This window comes from Colias croceus, chromosome 29, assembly GCF_905220415.1.
Source record: "Colias croceus chromosome 29, ilColCroc2.1".
In the NCBI taxonomy this organism is placed as follows: Eukaryota; Metazoa; Arthropoda; class Insecta; order Lepidoptera; family Pieridae; genus Colias; species Colias croceus.
This window is the reverse complement of record NC_059565.1, coordinates 4,271,646-4,285,822: the sequence shown is the minus strand read 5'-3', so window position 1 is coordinate 4,285,822 and position 14,177 is coordinate 4,271,646. Positions and strand designations below refer to the sequence as shown.

The window sequence follows — 14,177 nt, the reverse complement described above, 5'->3', positions numbered from 1 at the left end:
CGGGAACGGGAACTATGCGGGTTTTTCTTTGAAAACGCAGGCGAAGCCGCGGGTGGAAAGCTAGTATTAGTATACTGATGTATTTATACCTACTATACAAAATGCTGCACAAATTTCTGCCAAAGAACAACGATGAAAGTAAATATAAGTGAATTGCAATATTACAGTGTAACGAAATAGATCACAAAAAAATACAGATTAGCAAATAAAAACGAAAAGTTACTTTAAAAATTATACTATAGTTATGTTGGTGAACTTTTTAATTTAAAACCTAAATTAAACCTTATTATTTATTAATAATAGGAGGGCGGCGAAGAGGAAGCCGCAGAAAAGGAGACTGGAGAGGAATTGGAAGAAGAAGAAAAGGAAGAGCCTATGAAACGTAAGATCGTGTTAATTTTTACTTTTCTACACTAATATTATAAAGAGGAAAACTTTGTTTGTTTGATTGTAATGAATAGGCTCATAAACTACTGGACCGATTTTAAAAATTCTTTCACCATTCGAAAGCTACATTATCCACGAGTAACATAGGCTAGGTTTTATCCCGGAAATCCCACGGGAACGGGAACTATGCGGGTTTTTCTTTGAAAACGCGGGCGAAGCCGCAGGCGGAGAGCTAGTTACTTATAAAGAAGTTAAATCGGTAGCTATTAAATAATAATATGAATAACCATTTGAACGTTGTTATTAAACCCAAATTATTATTCCTATCGTCGGAATTTTCTTATAACCTCAAAAGCTGGACCGATTTTGATCAAATTTTTACATGATAATACTAATAAGCAAGAAACAACAAACAATTTCTATATTAGAAATATAATAAAGAAGTTATTCCAGTAAACATCATAAAATAAGTAACACAATTTAGCCTAACCTTATAGCATTTCATGAAAATAATATTCCTTGTCCAGAAATAAAAGACGCCCTGTTCAAAATGTGGTATGACGAAACGAAACCCACATCTGTATCGCTGCTCGTTGGTGACTACCACCAGATGGGAGTTTGGATGAGATCTGGTGGTAAAGTGGTGGCGTTTGACCCAGCGCCCACTTTGAATAAGGGCGTGTTGACCAGACAGAGGATTACCAAGGGTAAGTAAGGAAAAAAGACACAAAAAAACGTTCGAAACATTAAAAACACTCACTCACTCGGGGACTGGGGCGGTTGCGCTATTGCATGCTATGCCTTCAAGCCACACCTCCGCCCGTCGGAGTGGGGAGCGTGAGGTTTTTTCGTTACGGAATTTCTCGATTCGGTCCCCGCGCTCAAGGCCCGCGATAGAAGCTATGCAATATATTAAAACGTTGAAAAAGTTGGCGAAAACGTAAGTATGGTTTTAGTGGTGAGAAGGAAGGTGCTTTTAAAAGTTAGTTCAGTAATTATGTTTAGTTGTTTTCTTTCTTTCTGATAGAAAATCGTAACTAAATCCATTCATTTCAAAACAAAAAAGAGGTTAACATTTAAACAACAATAAGTCAAGCTTGATATTAAAGTAAATAATTTATAGTCTAGCAGTTTAAATTGTTAAAAAATACATACTATGAATCATATTCTTGTTTTAATAATGATGATACTAATATTGGTGATGATAATCTTGACGATGATGATGATAACAAATAAAATACATCACCAGGTGATGAAATAAGATTACAACGTATCAAAGACGAGATGGCCGGTGAAGGTGGTGATGGGGCTGAGGAGGAAGAGGAAGAGGCTGGTGGAGGTTTGTTATTTGTTAATACTAAGAAATTTATGTGTAAAACTAGCGGTCCGCCCTAGCTTCACTCATTTTTTATCTCAATAAGGGCCGATTTTTCAATCCTTAGTTAACATTTGTCCGTCCAGTAAAGTATTACACGAACATTTTAAAATGTCACCCGTAAAGTGTCAAATACGGACAATTAGAATACATTTTTGAAAATGTAGTTTAATATGTTATTCGATGAATAAGTTTTAACCAAGAATTGAAAAATCAGCCCTTTAACAATTTTTACTGGAAAATTTTTATTTATTTATTGGTAACTGGAAATCGGTTTTTAGTATCTGAGTACCTAATTGTTTGGGATTTTAAATTAGTATATTATGTATTGTCAGCATTTCAAATATGAGTTAAATTATTTCTGTACTCGTTTTATTAATTATTTCTTTTTAACAGAGGGTGAAGAGAAACCTGAGCCGGAGCCTGAGTTTGTCCCGCCTGAGTCTTGTCCAGCTTTGATGGTGTTTGCAAGCCCTGGAGAATTTATCGATAAACTCAGTATGTTTTTTTTATAATTATTATAATATACTCTAGTTTCTCGATTAAAAAAGAATAATTTTAAATTTATTACCATTATTGTAAAACCTCTAGTACCTACTAGTTTCATAAGATATCTTTGTATCAATTTTCTTCCTAAATATTTTCATTCTGAAAAACATTTTTAGCTATGTCCACACTGTGCCTTTTTTCGTTCATCAAGGGCATGCGTCACAGCGCAAAAATTTTTAAAAAGAATATCTTTATCTTCTCGTAGTTCTCTCATAATCACATTATTGTAATAGCCTCGTATCCAAAACTTTCGCTTGGTTCTTTTTTTTCTGGAATTTCTTATGACCAAGTAAGCAGCACATATTCCAGTAAGTAAAATGTTGTCGTCGCACATGTTTCCACAAGCTGACAAACTACGAATGAACTAAATGACTATATTGGCGTTGCGTTCGTTAACGCATTCAATATGGAAAGCGACAAACGAAAGTTGAATAGAAAGATGAAGACGAAAGTTGAAGATGAAAGTGCATAGTGTGGACATAGCTATTAACCAACTTTACTAAATATATTCCATAAGCCTTCTTGTAAATTATTTAAGTTTCCTCTGACTGAAATTTCAAGTTGCCATTTTGCCGAAGAAAAGTTTTTTCATTCTACTCAGTTCTGAGTTTTACTACAGCATTTTATTCGGAATAAATTAACTATTACTAACTACGAATTTCCAGCATTACAAGGCGGTCTAGACAGGAAGCAATGCCTGGCCCCATACAAGTTGTACCCAGTAAAAATTACCAACGAACTGACATCTGTACTAAAGGAGAGGAAACAACCGGCGGCACCAAAAGGAGAAGATGAAGGAGCAGATGAGGAGGGTGAGTGAAAAAAATAAAAAAACGGCGTGTGTTACTCGGGGACTGGGGCGGTTGCGCTATTGCATGCTATGCCTTCAAGCCACACCTCCGTCCGTCGGAGTGGGGAGCGTGAGGTTTTTTCGTTACGGAACTTCTCGATTCGGTCCCCGCGCTCAAGGCCCGCGATAGAAGCTATGCAATAGCTTAAAAATTGCGTGTGCACACGTGTCAGAAGTGAAACTTCTTTGGCAAGATTCAATTTTTTCTATTCTTTTTAAATTTATATTTATAAAGCATTTGAATGCCATAAAATCAAAAAATATCAAATTTAAGATTAAAGATACCACCATCGTCGCCTTACACCATGACGTGACGGTATTATCATGACGCGACTTAGAAATTTTACTGTCAACGCGCTTAAAGAAGTTTCACTTCTGACACGTGTGCTCGGCACACTATTTTTCTCTGTGTGGCATGCAATTAACATTATTATAATTAATATATTTCTTTATTTATTTCTAAACAGAGGGCGAAGTTTTAATAGACCCGTTAGAAGACGCAGCTATTGGCAAATATTTCACGCGTCTCGGTCGAGCCGTTGCGTCGGTTCGTGGAAGAGTGGCTCAAAACGAGAATTACTTTTTGGACCAGCCTAATAGGGATAATCAGGTAATGTATGGTTGATAGGAAATAATGGAATCAGTGAACTAATTAAATATTATAGTCCTTTTCACGTAGGATGATTCCTGTGACACTTCGTCGTGTTCCGAATTACGTATTTTATGTTTAAAACGCAAAAATAATTTTAGTGCATTGTGATGTGTGGTGTGCGTGGAGAGAAATAAAACGAATGATGGTTGGTTATACACTGACTTTTATTAGAGAAATTACCCCTTTTTATAATAAAATGTAAGTAAATAGGTACTTAAACTAAATATCTATCCGATTACAGGCGTCGGATTACTATCTCTAGTTACTAATTAAGGAGAAATAATATGATATTCCAGTAACAATTAAAATAATTAAATATAATATTCTTTATAGTTTTTAAAGACACGTGTGACCTAAATTCCTTAGTGATATCTGATAGGAGTCACATTATTATATTTATATATAGGTATAAGTACACACCTATACCTAATACCTACATTACATCTCTCTCCTTTTTTTTTAAAAAAAATATCTAATACATTTTTTTTATATATGATACGGTATTGTTCTATTTTTATGAACTATATTTTCTTTACCATTTTGTAATATTTTTACATTGAAATTCATATCACTTATTACTTTGTATGGTCCCATATAAACTTGATCCAACTTTTCTCTATTTTCTTTTTTAACAAGTAATAGATCTCCCTCTTTATAGTTAATTGAATTTGTTGTTTTATCATAATTGATTTTTCTACGTAATTTGGACTGTATTAAATTTTCTCTTGCTTCTTGCTGGGATTTTTGTAGCCTGTATTTTAACTCAATAGGGTAGTTATCAAAATTGTAAATTGGATCAATTTTATTTACAAGATTACTTGGTATACCACACAATTTACCAAATACAAGTTCATAAGGTGTATATTGTGTTTCACTATGAACCGTTGTATTATATCCAAAACACCAATATTGTAACCAAGAGCTCCAATTTTGAGTTTGGTTGTTAGTTTGAATCCTTAGAAACGCTCCCAATGTTTTGTGCGAGTTTTCTAAAGAACCAATACTTTCGTGGTGATATGCTGTTGATTGTATTTGCTTTACTTCTAACAATCTACAAACATCTTTCATAGTTGCTGAAATGAACTCAGTACCTCTGTCAGTTGCAATCGTCTGTGGAATACCGTATCGTAAAATAAAATTATCAACGAAAGCACGAGCTACTGTGTCTGTTTCCTTATTTGGTATTGGGTATGCTTCCACGTATTTCGTCAACTCACATTGTAGTGTTAGTATATAGGCATTTCCATTAACATCTCGTGTTATTGGACCAACTGTATCAAGAAATATTTTTTCAAAAGCTGAAGATGCAGTGCTAGTAATGCACATAGGTTGCTTCACTTGCTTATGAAATTTCTGCTTTTGACATTGCTCACACTTATTCACAAAGTTATATATGTCATTGTCCATATTTGTCCAGTAGTAACGTTTCTTTATGTTATTCGTCATTCTTCTTATACCAGCATGTCCACTGCTTGGTAATATATGAAAATCATTTAGTATGACCTTTTTGTCATCCATATTTTCTATTTTTACTACACCTTTTAATATGCATATCCGTGGTCCTTGCCACTTATTTATATTTTTTACTTCCTGAGCTAGCTCTTTTATTAATTTTTCATTTCTTTCATTTTTTATTATGCATAATTCTTGAATATTTTCTTTGTTACAGAATTGTTCTAATTCTCTCACTGCGAAAGCTCGTTTCAACCATGATCTAGAATTAGGATTCATTGTAACCATATTCCTTGAAGGTGTATACATAAATGTTTTTTCTTTACTATGGACATTTTCTGAACATGTCTCGTTCTTCGTATATTCGTTAGTCTCCAAATTGAATTCTATCGAATTTTTTGTCCGTTTAAGTATTTCTACGACTCTTGGGTGATCAGTCCAATCGTCAGCTTTTTCATCGTTATCCTTCTTCTTATTTTCCATTTCATCCATCATTTTTCTTTGTTTTCTAGTCATAACCATGAGGCAATTGACTTTATTATTAATAGACTTTAGGTCGTCCGTTGTTAATACTATACGAGATAAAGCGTCTGCAGCGACATTATCTTTTCCTCGCGTGTATTCTATTACAAAATCGTATTCTTCTAAACATAGCCTGAATTTGGTAAGTCGACTCGATGGGTCTTTCATGTTGAATAAGTATATCAATAGTCTATGATCTGTACAAATTTTGAACTTTCTTCCATAAATGTAAGGTCGAAAATATTTGATAGCCCATACAATTGCTAAAAGTTCCTTTTCTATCACAGGATAGTTTCTTTCAGCTTTGTTTAAAGTACGACTGGCATATGCTACTGGTCTTTTGTCTTGATTTGATAAAACAGCTCCAATCGCTAACCCTGAAGCGTCTGTATGAATAATGAACTCATTACTTTCTTCAAAATTTGGATATTGCAATAAAGGCGGGTTACATAGTGTATGTTTTAAAGTTTCAAAAGAATTTTGACAATCTGTAGTCCAATTGAAGTTAACATTTTTTCTGATTAAATTATTTAAACTTGCTGTAATGTTTGCAAAATTTGGTATGAACTTTCTATAATAATTGGCAAACGCAACAAACCTTTTGACTTCATCTGCGTTTTTAGGAGTTGGATAATTTTGCATGACTTTAATCTTTTCTGGATCTGGTCTTATACCTTCTGGTGTAACGATGTGACCTAGGTACAAAAGATCTTTTTTCAAAAAATTACATTTTAATGGGTTTAATTTCATATTTACTTTTCTTAAACGTGAGAATACATCAATAAGATTTTTATTATGCTGATTTAAATTTCTTCCCATCACAATAATATCATCCAGGTAGACTATGCATTTTTCATAATTTAATCCTGATAATGCAATTGTCATCGCTCTACTGAATGCGCTAGGGCTTGTTTTTAGACCCATTGGTAAACGTTTCATTTGATAATGTTTATCAGCTACAAATGCTGTATATTTTCGGCTTTCTGCATCTAATTTCATTTGATAATAGCCCTGATTGAGATCTAAGTGACTAAAATACATAGCTCCTGATAAAGAGTCCAATATTTCGGTAATATTTGGCAATGGGAACTTATCGTCTTTGATACAATCATTTAGTTTTCTGTAATCTAGTACAACTCTCCATTTCTTTTCACCATTTGCTCCTATTTTCTTAGGCACTATCAGTAATGGGCTGGACCATTCTGAAGTTGATTCCTCGATAATATCGTTGTCTATCATTTCCTGTATTTGTTTACTAATTTCCGCTTTCTGTGAATGAGGTAGTCTGTAAGGTTTAGAGTAAACTGGATTGGTATTTTCTTTTAGGTGTATTTTCTGTTCGTATAAATTGCAAGTGTTCAGTCGATCACCCGACAAGTGGAATATATCTGCAAACTTAGCACATATACTTGCAATACTTTTCTGTTCTTCTGTGTTCATGTTTTCTAGTTTCAGTAAATCGAATAACCTTTTAACTCTTTCTCCATTGTTTGTTACTTCTTCAAATGTAAAGCATTCAAACTCGTCTAAAGGTATTATTTCGGGTGTGAAACAATGTAAAACTACTTCTGTTTCCCTAGTATTCATAATATGTATCGATATTTTTCCATTTCTGGCTTTATTCAAAGTATTAGCTATGAATACTCCATCACACACCTCTTTTGAAGTTATTACACAGTTGCTAGTATGGTTCGTTTTTATATTAATTATTTTTTCACATCTGGGTGGCAGTTTTATGCTTGTTGTGTTTATATCTTCTGTTGAAAACATGTCTATTGGTATTGTTGTATACTTTGAATCTGTTTGAAGCGTTAATGTTTGGTTTTCAAAATTTAGTAATGATTTGTATCTCGACAAAAAGTCTTGTCCGAGTATGCCGTCAATGTTTAATGGTAATGTTTTAAATATATGAAATTTATGTTCAAATTTTTCATTTTTACATTTCAATGTTAATTTTGTATATCTGTCTGAGGTTATTTTTCCACCAATGCCCTTAATTTGTGTTGTTTTTTGGGTAACTTTGTGTTTAGTATGTTGTATAGCAATATCTTTAATTATAGATAAGGATGCTCCAGTGTCTAATAGAAAATTTAGTTTCTTATGATTTATATAAAATTTTACTGAATTCATGTTGTTATAACTTAATACGAATTCATTATCGTCGAAAAAACCACTTCGGTATCGAGCTTTGCTCATCTTCGTCCTCTTCGTTTTGCGAACTTTGGGCCAAATTTACCTGCTGATGCTGGTTTCTGTTTTTATGAGTATATGGTTGAGTACTACGGGTATTTGATTTATTCCTTCCGTTTGTTTTACCTCGACCTCTTTGAAAATTCCCTTGAATCCTACCACATGAATAGTTGGTGAATGTATTCTTAAATTGTGTTTTTGGTGACCTTGAATTAGTATAGGAATATGATTTTCCACAGTGTCTAGATCCTTGGAGTCCCCGATGATAGGGTCTTCCTTTTGCAAAGAATACTTGGTCAGATGATGGAGAAGTCATCGTTACTTCCTCATCCTTTGCGCCTTGAATAGCGTCCTTTAACGAATTGTAATTTCGTGCAGCTATAACAGTTTTCAATCTGTCATTCCGTAGACCATCGGCGAATTTATGTATTGCCTGTTTTTCATTTATGGATTTCAGAATACTGAACGTGTCTGAATTTCCTTTTGATTGTGAGATGGTAAGGTTAACAAACAGTTGCTCGAGCTCTGTTCCAAATTTATCTATCGACCGATTTCCTTGATAACAATTTAATAGTTTTTTCTGCAAAGCGATTTCTGACTTAGTAGTTAGGAGGTGCTTTTTCATGTCACTAACCATTTCTTCTACGCTACTATAGGTATCTTTTAATCTTAATTTCGCGTTTCGTGACAACCGTGTCTTGCAAACAAATTGAATAAGATTTGTAATACTTTCTTTTGAAATCATTGTCACATATAATTCAATAGCATCTATTAACTGCAGAGTGACATTTTCTGTGTCGTCCATTACGGGCAACAGAGAAACTGCCGTTTTTAATTCAAATTCTGGTTTTGTCGACATGATTGCCATAAGATTTTTGATTTTATCAAAAAGACTATCTATTTCTAATGTTACACTTAATTCTTCTACTTTAATTTCTACCACTTGTATATAGTTTTTATACTCCTTGTATATTTGTTTAGCTACTTCGTATTTTTCGAATGCTGTTTCACTTTTAAGACGTTTAATTCCAAACTTAACTAAATATTGCTTAATTTCTAGCAAATCATTTAAATATTTTTGTAATATTATATTAGACATTTATGTTTATTATTATATATTTATATATATTATTTTTTTTAAACATAATTTTAACTAATATCTTAATTATATTTCTACATAAAGGATAAACGTGATTAAATAAAAATAGATTAGAGGGAAAGGAAAAATTGCCACTTACAAGTATACTGCGAGTCACTGCACACACTAATTGCCACTTTTGAACTGGGTTTTCAAGTTGTGTTTTACTTTTTATATCCCTTTAAACCGAGGCGCGACGTGACTTCAAAACTATTTCCGTAGCTTGCCGCTGTATCTTCTTTGTAAGTCGCTTGTGCATCTTCTTGTAAACAGAATACGCCAATATTATTCCACAAATGACTGCTATTACCACGGTCAAATTGAACATAGTTTCTGATTTTTCCCAGGGTGCGATGTTGTTTGGGGCGTAGTTGTTCTGTCCGCTCTGTGTTATAAATACTTCTTCTTTTTCGACTTCTTTAGATTGCTGCTTGCCCATTTTGTCTTTACCAATCTGCGTATGTAGAATCTCTTTCCCAACTTATTTTGTATAAAAATAATTCTCCAATTCGGTGTAATTCTCCATAATAATTTATTATGAAGCCTTCGGCTCTCCGTATGAAGATGAAACTCCGATTTCAGCGCCAAATAAGGAACGTAATTCTAGAACACTGTTATCCGACGCGCTCGCACTGGCAGGGTCGCCATGTGATGTGTGGTGTGCGTGGAGAGAAATAAAACGAATGATGGTTGGTTATACACTGACTTTTATTAGAGAAATTACCCCTTTTTATAATAAAATGTAAATAGGTACTTAAACTAAATATCTATCCGATTACAGGCGTCGGATTACTATCTCTAGTTACTAATTAAGGAGAAATAATATGATATTCCAGTAACAATTAAAATAATTAAATATAATATTCTTTATAGTTTTTAAAGACACGTGTGACCTAAATTCCTTAGTGATATCTGATAGGAGTCACATTATTATATTTATATATAGGTATAAGTACACACCTATACCTAATACCTACATTACAGCATAATATTTTTATTTTATGGCGGCATTATTACCAAAAATATAAAAATGAAACATCTTAAGCTTATAAATCAAAAACAGTATTGTTTATTTTAATATAATGAAAAATAAAATAAAATAACACAAAAATATAATACCTACGCAATTCGTGTACATGAAATGGATCGTTGAAAAATCATAGAGTTGGAAAACATAAAATCGGCGCCCATCTTGTGATCGTTTGTCAATCGAGTCAATCGTCTGTACGAGTGCCTCAGCCTTCTATATAAGTTGCATTTTTATATTGATACTTTACGTGGTATTCTGTTATTGTTACTAATTGTTATTGTTGACTTTTTTTTGCTGTTGTTTGCTAAGTTTCCTTAGTTATAGTCGAGCCAATTTAATAGGCAACATTTGACGTCTATCAGTTTTATCAACGAAGAGAGGTAACCTGCTTAAAAACATCGATTAAAGTGAATTAATCGATACGGATTTGAAACATTTGTCAATCGAATTTATTAATTTATGATGATTTTTATTCACAAATAATCAATGCATTCGATTCTAGATGTCAGATTTCGATTTTTAGAGTAACGTCTCTAGTATTTAAAAATAAAAAAGGTTTATTGACACAAAATTGTAGCGACGTCAGTTCTTCAATTCAGAAATTATTTATTATGTTTAGTATGGTTTATCAGTAAAATGAAATCTTAAAATTACTTGTATCGGTCATCATTATTATAAATATGTAATCGTAATTGAAAAAAGTTAAGCAAATGTGCAGTTCTAACAAAACGAAATATCATGTTATTCTATGTCGTCGTTACTAGGTTACGTTGTTGAATTTTGTTGAACTGTCAAATGTTGCCTATTAAAATGGCTCTACTATAATTGTTGGCGAAATGCCGAAAAAACTAATTTTGGTACTTTATTCAAATCGATTTCATTTCCATATAAAATATTATCGATTATCGGAAACAATTGATACGATTTCAGTATAGACATCTCTACACGTGTCAAAAATCGATGTGTCACAGAAATCATCTTAGGTGGAAAGGACTATAGAGATGTTTTAATAAAATTGTAGTTATGAATAAATGTACTGTGCATATCATGAAATTATGAACCCGAAAAAATGTAGTGAGTGAGTTAGAGCTAGTTCGCAAGAGCAACTTTTGTCTCCTTCACTATTTAGTCTCTCCCATCAACTGTATGGGGAGTTGCGTCGCTACGTGCGCGCACTTTCTTACTAGCCCATAGAGTTGATGGGAGAGACTAAATAGTGAACGAGACAAAAGTTGCTCTTGCGCGCTAGCTCTTATTGTGCAGATTCAGAACTATGTTTTGACTATTCGAATAGGAATTACATATATTTATTGAAAATACAGGTTTTATTGACCAACTTAGATTGTAGAAGATGAGTAGATGAGTGCTAGCGTGTGTGTGAGTAAGATAGTGAGTTTGTGAGTTATTTCGAGCGTCTGTGTGTGAGTTTGTGAGTGAGTTATTTGTTGAGATTTTTACGAAGATAATTCATTTGTGAGTTAGTTGAGTGAGATTGTTAGGGAGATATTTAATGTGTGAGTTTGTTAATACGTGGGTTTGTGAGTGAATGTGTAGGTTAAGAGTGAGTTAGTGTGATGTGTTTACTAACATATTTTTATTATATATTGGATGTAGCCAACGCAGCTATGGGTATAGTAGTGGAACTCATCGAACCGTACAGTCGTTGAAGTATGGAGATATATTTTATAGTATGTCAGTATCATACTACCCACTTAGATTGTAGGAGATGAATAGATAAATGCTAGTGTGTGAGTGAGTTAGGTAGTAAGATAGGGAGTTAGTTTGTGAGTTATTTAGAGCATTCGTGAGCGAGTGTGTGTGTTGTTGAGTGAGTTTGTTAGTAAGTTGGCTAATCTGTGCGTGAGTGTGTGTGAGTTTGTTAGTATGTTAGTAGAACGTTTATTTTACTTACTTATAATTAACCTAAACAGGATGTAGCAAACGCGGCGATGGGTATAGTTGTGGAACATATCGAACCATACATACACTGGAAGGCAGCAGTTTTAGACAGTCTGTTGAAGTATGGAGACAGACTCTATAGTATGTCTTTGCCGAGAGCAAGTAACCCGCCGAAGTTGAAGCCTAGCGAATTGGTGCCTAATTTCCATGTGACTACTTTTAACGTAAGTATTTATATATAATATTTGCATTTGAGAAAAAAAAAAGAGCGCGTGTGTTGAGCACACGTGTCAGAAGTGAAACTTCTTTGACAAGATTAAAAGACACCAAAATTTTCGCCTATCTTCATGACGTGATGGTATTGCCATGACGCGACTTTGAAATTTTACTCTCAACGTGCCTAAAGAAGTATCACTTTAAAACTTTTTTTATTTGTCTGCTAGATATCAATGCACTATTGTTGGTTTTTATTATCATATTTATTGATATTTTTTATGCGAAAGTCTGTTTGTTTGTTTCCTTTCTTTAACGCAACAATGGACAGACTTTATGACATATTATACATTTGCTTGCGCATTTTGATTCACACTATCACTAACACACTCACACATATACTCGCACGCACTCACACTTACAATCACAGCCTCACACGCGCTCACTCACATTTCTACAATTTAAAGTTGTATTAATGCAACAGATAATATTATATATTCAAACAGGTAAAAATGGATGTAGATAGCGACGTAGTTACCGGTGATATAAAGGCGGGAGACACTGGGCCGGTTCTCGGTTTGAAGAAGGGCATCAATAAATTCTTTGAGAGTGTGAGTTTTGTTGTTGTATTGTTATTTTATTTTATTAAGCACACACTTTTCATACGAAATTTTTGTTGATGAGTGAACTTTTTTAAAGACAAACAGACACTACACGTGACAGGACAATAACTTAAATAGCTTTATTTCGCTCATAATTCGATTAATCGCGATTTTAATAAAAAAATTATTCTGTCGTAAATTCTTGTAGAATAAACACGGAATTCTCTGCTGTAAAGACTACTGCGTTGCTATATGGCGGGCAGCTGACGACAAATCATACTGTCTTTGGGAGCCCCATGCTGTAGGGCCCCGGGGCCTTATCTCTCCAGGCGGGGCCTGTGGCCTCATTGCATATTCCACTGTGGAATTATTGGCTGATACGTTTGCCAGTAATATTGGCAAGTTGGCTAGGCCGGGGTCTAATAAGTGAGTTGTTTGTGTGTATGTATGTTTGTACTTTGTAGGGTAGTTTAATGTTTTTGATTGGGTAGGGTGGAATCGGCATTTAGCTTATTGTGTATATTATTTATTTGTTGTTCAAGTAAAATTTTGAGTATTCAATTGTGGATCGAAATGGTACTAACATGTAAAGATTTTGAGATTGAGTTGATTTCGCGATCGCTTCACACGCGTTCGTTTTGCATTATTTGTTATTTAACTCCCTTTTTCTGTTTTTTCTATGTGTGTATGTATATATCTATGTGATTATATCTGTGGTGTTTGGTATATACCTCGTAAGTGCAAAAATGGCCATTTTTTGTTTTCTGGCCATCTATACTGATAAAATCGTCCTCTTTCGTTTGGTCTATGTCACATAAGCCTACTAATAGTAGAAATACCTCAAATAGGTTGTATCAAAACCCCTTAAGTACAAAAAAAAATATTTTTATTTGATACAAATATATTAATATAACTTAACATAGACTTGTAAAACGAATACTCAATCAACGAACAGTCATTTACAACGTAAGAGCACTTAACATAATTAGACCAAACTTGAATTATTATTATCATCACTTAACTTATTTGTATCAAATCAAATAAAATTATTTGTGAACTTAACAGGTCTTCTCCCTTACTTAAATATAACGTTATTTGGCACATAATTTAAATCTTCAGACATTAGGTCTGAAGCCTATTATCTATAAAGAAACATGCATGTGATGCAAGATATCTTAGACTTAGTGTGTTCAGAAACGTTTACCAATCTTTAAATCGATTTAAAGATTGGTAAACGTTTAAAAAGCCAAGTAACGATACCTACATGCACAAGGTTTGATTCTTTGTCTCTTCAAATTCATTCTTTCGGGTCAGATTA

At 33.4% G+C, this 14,177-nt stretch overlaps 1 protein-coding gene across 1 annotated transcript in view; it reads left to right on the top strand.

Moving 5' to 3' along the window:
- LOC123704242 overlaps positions 1 to 14,177 on the top strand; it is a 68,386-nt gene that overhangs the window by 31,558 nt on the left and 22,651 nt on the right. Inside the window, exons 26-34 of the mRNA XM_045652543.1 lie at positions 304 to 382; positions 915 to 1,094; positions 1,637 to 1,726; positions 2,159 to 2,260; positions 2,977 to 3,123; positions 3,629 to 3,771; positions 12,077 to 12,268; positions 12,764 to 12,868; positions 13,068 to 13,285. Of these exons, the coding sequence (XP_045508499.1) occupies positions 304 to 382; positions 915 to 1,094; positions 1,637 to 1,726; positions 2,159 to 2,260; positions 2,977 to 3,123; positions 3,629 to 3,771; positions 12,077 to 12,268; positions 12,764 to 12,868; positions 13,068 to 13,285 (1,256 nt within the window). The remainder of the gene's footprint in view (positions 1 to 303; positions 383 to 914; positions 1,095 to 1,636; positions 1,727 to 2,158; positions 2,261 to 2,976; positions 3,124 to 3,628; positions 3,772 to 12,076; positions 12,269 to 12,763; positions 12,869 to 13,067; positions 13,286 to 14,177) is intronic.